The 4,289-nt window shown below is 50.5% G+C and overlaps 1 protein-coding gene across 1 annotated transcript; it reads right to left on the bottom strand.

The window, feature by feature from the left end:
* Window positions 1-24: 24 nt before the first annotated feature.
* LOC118506711 (trafficking protein particle complex subunit 10) lies at window positions 25-4,021 on the bottom strand. Its single transcript, XM_036044202.1, has 3 exons — window positions 3,828-4,021; window positions 555-3,746; window positions 25-486 (listed from the first exon to the last, which is right to left on the bottom strand). Exons 1-3 carry the CDS (start codon window positions 3,850-3,852, stop codon window positions 251-253), a joined length of 3,453 nt encoding a protein of 1,150 aa, XP_035900095.1. The 5' UTR covers window positions 3,853-4,021; the 3' UTR covers window positions 25-250.
* Between the last annotated feature and the right edge of the window lie 268 nt (window positions 4,022-4,289).

A 4,289-nucleotide genomic window follows, 5' to 3' on the forward strand; every position in this document is an offset into this window, starting at 1 on the left:
GTGTATTAAAAAAAGCGAATTTACTTTAACTTTTTACTGGCTCGATAAATAACAGTGGCTTATTTTATTCGAAATATTGTGCTTACTTCGTAACTGCAGTTGCTACACGAAACGTTCGTTACACAATAAATAGTAGCAACTTAGACATGGTAAATAAACCGGAGCGGGTGTTGGAATGCGTCATGTAGTAGCTTTTACAGTACTGTCCACCGGCATCTTATACCGCGCGTACTGTTCCGGTCGCACTCCGCTACTGGGGCTGGTCATTGTTGGTGCTAGCAAGGACATGGATTTGCATGCTTTTGGTCGAGTTGTAGATCTGACCGGGCGGAAACGGTTGTAAACGTGAGTGGGTATCGTTTTTGGATTTGTTCGCCGAAATGTACTTCGACAGGCGAATGTTGGGCAGTGGTAAAAATCCGGCCGTGAGCGGAAGCACATCGAGCGTGATGCTGTGGCTTTCCACTTCTTCCATCGAGATGACTCCTGCAAGATGAGGGTTGAAGAATTATTCGAGTGCATTCCTCACGGGAAAGAAAGAAACGGATGCTTACCGGCAGTACGACCAACAACGGCCCACATGTTCTGATCGGTCAGCACTTCGTACATCAGATCGGCATACGGATTGTCATGCACTTTCGAGATGCGCAGATTCAGGTGACACACGGAGTTTACGCGGCACAACTCCTGCGGTTCTACCTTCGCACAGATCGTGAACAGCGTGGTGTAATCCATTACGTCGAACGTTACGCTGTACGGCAGATAGGTGCGGCTTTCTTCCGGCACGGCGGCATCGGCAAATCGCATCCGAAAATCGACGTTTACGATCGGCAGCTCCGTTTGGGCCTTCAATGCTTCAACCTGAAACTCGTACAGATACGAAATCGAGAGCGCTTTGCTCATTACCGTTTCCTGCTGTTCGGGTGGATTAATATCAATGATGGTCACGCCTTCGGCCGCACAGGTCATACGCGCATCGCACAGCACGAGCCGATAATCGCTGACACCTTTCAGCACGACCTGGAGAAATTTGCGTGCACCGGACGAATGCAGCCGGCAGGATGCGATGAGGGCTGGCATGAAGTGCAGCGGGATGGTGATTTCGTTGCGACTCCACGGCACCTGCAGCGATACCTTTTGCTCGATAGCTCGTTCCTCCCGTTTGCCGGGCAGGTCGCAGATCGCTTCTAGCGCGATTGTACGCTTTTCAAACGGCGCAAAGTCGGTCAACTGGACAACCAGCTCCTTTTCGAATGAAGCACGCTGCTGGTCGGATGCTTCTGCTAGTCGCATTTTCAGATTCTTCGAACAGCGTATCGTCGCTGTGGCATCCTTCGGGAAGCGGAAACTGCCTGCCGATATGACCAGCTCTACCGGTTGCTCAACGCCCGCGACCAGATTTACGAAATTCATCGTAGCGACAGACGCTTTCGTGATTGTTTCAAAGTTGCTCATCCTGCCGGGCAGGGATTCGGACAGAAACTCTACCGCATCGACCTGTATCGAGAGCTGCCGGAAGCTCCAGGTTCCAACGCGTGTCGCTTTCGTTCTGAGCGTCACCGTATTACGGCCCGGTTGTAGGACGAGCCGCGCTTCGCTGGACACACAGTTGGTAAAGTCGGACCGCTGGGTGGGCGAAATTTTGCGCCGCGTGCTACTGCTTCGGCGTACCGGTTGCTTGGCGAGATTGTCACACGCTACCGTCGAGCCGGCCAGTGTGTTATCCTGCTTGTAATCGAGATGGAGTATGATGGGCAGCTTGGAACCAACTTCTTTCGTAGCGGTCGTTACGGTGGAACCGTTTGCTGCCGACGGTTCTAGCGATTGCTTCGCGTTCATTTCGAACGAAAGCAGCACTTGTTCGGCTACGAGTTCGCGTGGAAAATTACTTTCCAGCTCGAGTGTAACGAGGATGTAGTCGTCCTGCACGATCGATGTACTGTCCAGCGACACGTTCACCACCTGGAAGTGATCCTCGAGTGTGCTGATTACGCTGAGCGCGTTTATATCCATGTTGCGCACCGTTTGCAACGTTTTGAGTGATTTTGTAAATTCGTCAAAGTAAAACGTCCGCACAAGCAACTCTAAATCTTGGCAGCACGCGATGGTGCTGCACGTTTTCGTGTAGTTCACGTTATCCTCCATCTTTCGGTAGCAGGAGGCCAAATCCAGCAGCGTCTGGCTTGCGAGATAATGCCAATTTTCCGACTTTAGCTCGCGCAAAACGTCCGTAAAGAAGTTGACCGCCTTCTGTGGTTCGTTGAGCGTGATGTAGAAGTTGCCAAGATCCAACCCCACCAGTCTGGCTGAACGCAGGCGTGACACGTGCTTGTACGTGCTGATCGCCAACTCGCTCAGCTCGAGGTACAGCTTCGTGAAGGCTTGATTTGATCCGAGTGCTTCCTTCAGCGTGTCTGTGGCTGATTTTTTAGGTTTTCTGGCAGGTGAGTGGGCGGATTTCGTTCGTTCGCTTAGTTCTGGTTCGAGGTTTCGCAATCCTCCGCTGTTACCCGTTTCGGGCAAACTGTCTCCCATTCCGGCAGACAAATGTACGACGGTGTGCAGCTGTTCGGACGTGGGAACAAAGCCGGGAAGTAATCCGCACTGTTTACCCAGCATGTACAGCTTCTCCTTCGCCAAGTTCCAGATGGGAGCGGAATATTGGGAACACTTGTAAATGTCCTTCGATTCCTGCACCTTATCGCAAAGATTCAGCACCTCCAGGGCGCACACAAATTCCCAGCACGCAAGTGCACCCTGTGGGGTTTCTAGCTTCAAGGCTTCGATTTCACGCAGCGTAGAAAACAGAAAGGGGAGCAATCGTTCGGCAATTTCCCACGGCTTGCCGGCGGCATCCAGTAGCATACACTGGCGTTCGAAGAGGTAGCTGCGGAACTCGAGCAGTGTCACGTTGCAAGAGATGATCTTATCACGAGTTTCCATCATTTTGGCCGGATTGAGCGATATGCCGTGGAAGGCGTAGAGCGGCTGGTCGAATATAAGAAGCCATTTTTGTTTCTCGCCAAAAACGGAATTCAGGATAAACTGGGAAAACATCGCGTCCAGCTCGTCGTACTGTACCAACGCTTCCGGAAATTGGCCCAACATTTCCAGCACGAAGGCCAGCTGCTCCTGCAGCACAAAGTAGTCGATGAAGCTCCAATTCTCCTGTATGCGATTTTCCCTATTCGTACGAATGAGTTCCTCGTACTTGACGATCGTTCTGTTGTAGCCCGTCAGCATCAGGTGCCGGATGCGCTGCAGCAAGCAACGGAACGATTCGGTCGCTTTCATCTCAAACTTGGCCGGATTCAGGATCGACAAACAGCGGTCACCGTTCTTGGAGGCAAAGTCGAGCCGTATCTTGTCCAGCACCGTTGTGCGCGGTAGGATGTTTTTCGACTTTTTCATATCCAACGTCTCGACCAGCAGTATCATCCAGTCCGTCACGTTGTAGCTGTTCAACACCTTGAGCCATTGGTCGATCTCTTCCTTTACCGATGCCCGGTACGCTTCGATGTCGCTACATTCCGTCACGTAGATGTGCAGCACCGGGTGATCTACGATGTTCCACTTGCCATCCTTGTACCGTTCGAGGACGGTCTGGTCGAACGGTTTGAAGGTGGCTTCGACGCGAACGTTCTTCACCGGACGCCCATAGGACCGTTTCCATTCTGCCGTGTCCGACGGTAGCGCTGCAACGATGTGTGGTTCGAGCGTTTTAAACACCCGAACATCACCGGAATCTGCGATCGGGCGTGAAAGAAAAAGGGGAACAGGGCCGTAATTCCTGTGTCTGTTTACGTGGGCAGGCTGATATCACTTACACGTCAGAATTGGTTTGCAGTTCATGATGGGCGTCGAATTTCTTTACACGATACCTCGAGGAGACTTGTGGTTGTCTTCTTTTTAGATTTAATAGGCTTAACACACAATTTTCACACACATTCTGAAATGGAACGATACCACACGAACTGGCCACAGTCGTACTTTCCCCCGAGCAGGAATGTAAATAAACTTTGCATGAATGCATATTTAGAGGAGGCTGGTGTGGCAACCGCGTTCTGTCAATCCACTGACATTTGAATTTGACATTTAAGTGGTATTGAAAGAAATTTTGTTGTGTATTTTGTAACAATGTTATTGTAAGTGTATGCTTTAGTTAACTAAAAGTCGAAAATAATATTACAGCGCCACATTCATGTAAAAGAGATGAGAAAAATCAAATTATTTCCTGCCGGACTATCGGTGCATGTGTCCACAGCTTTAGAAAACATAGAACAAACGTC

This window comes from Anopheles stephensi, chromosome 2 (genome assembly GCF_013141755.1).
Source record: "Anopheles stephensi strain Indian chromosome 2, UCI_ANSTEP_V1.0, whole genome shotgun sequence".
Lineage (NCBI taxonomy): Eukaryota > Metazoa > Arthropoda > Insecta > Diptera > Culicidae > Anopheles > Anopheles stephensi.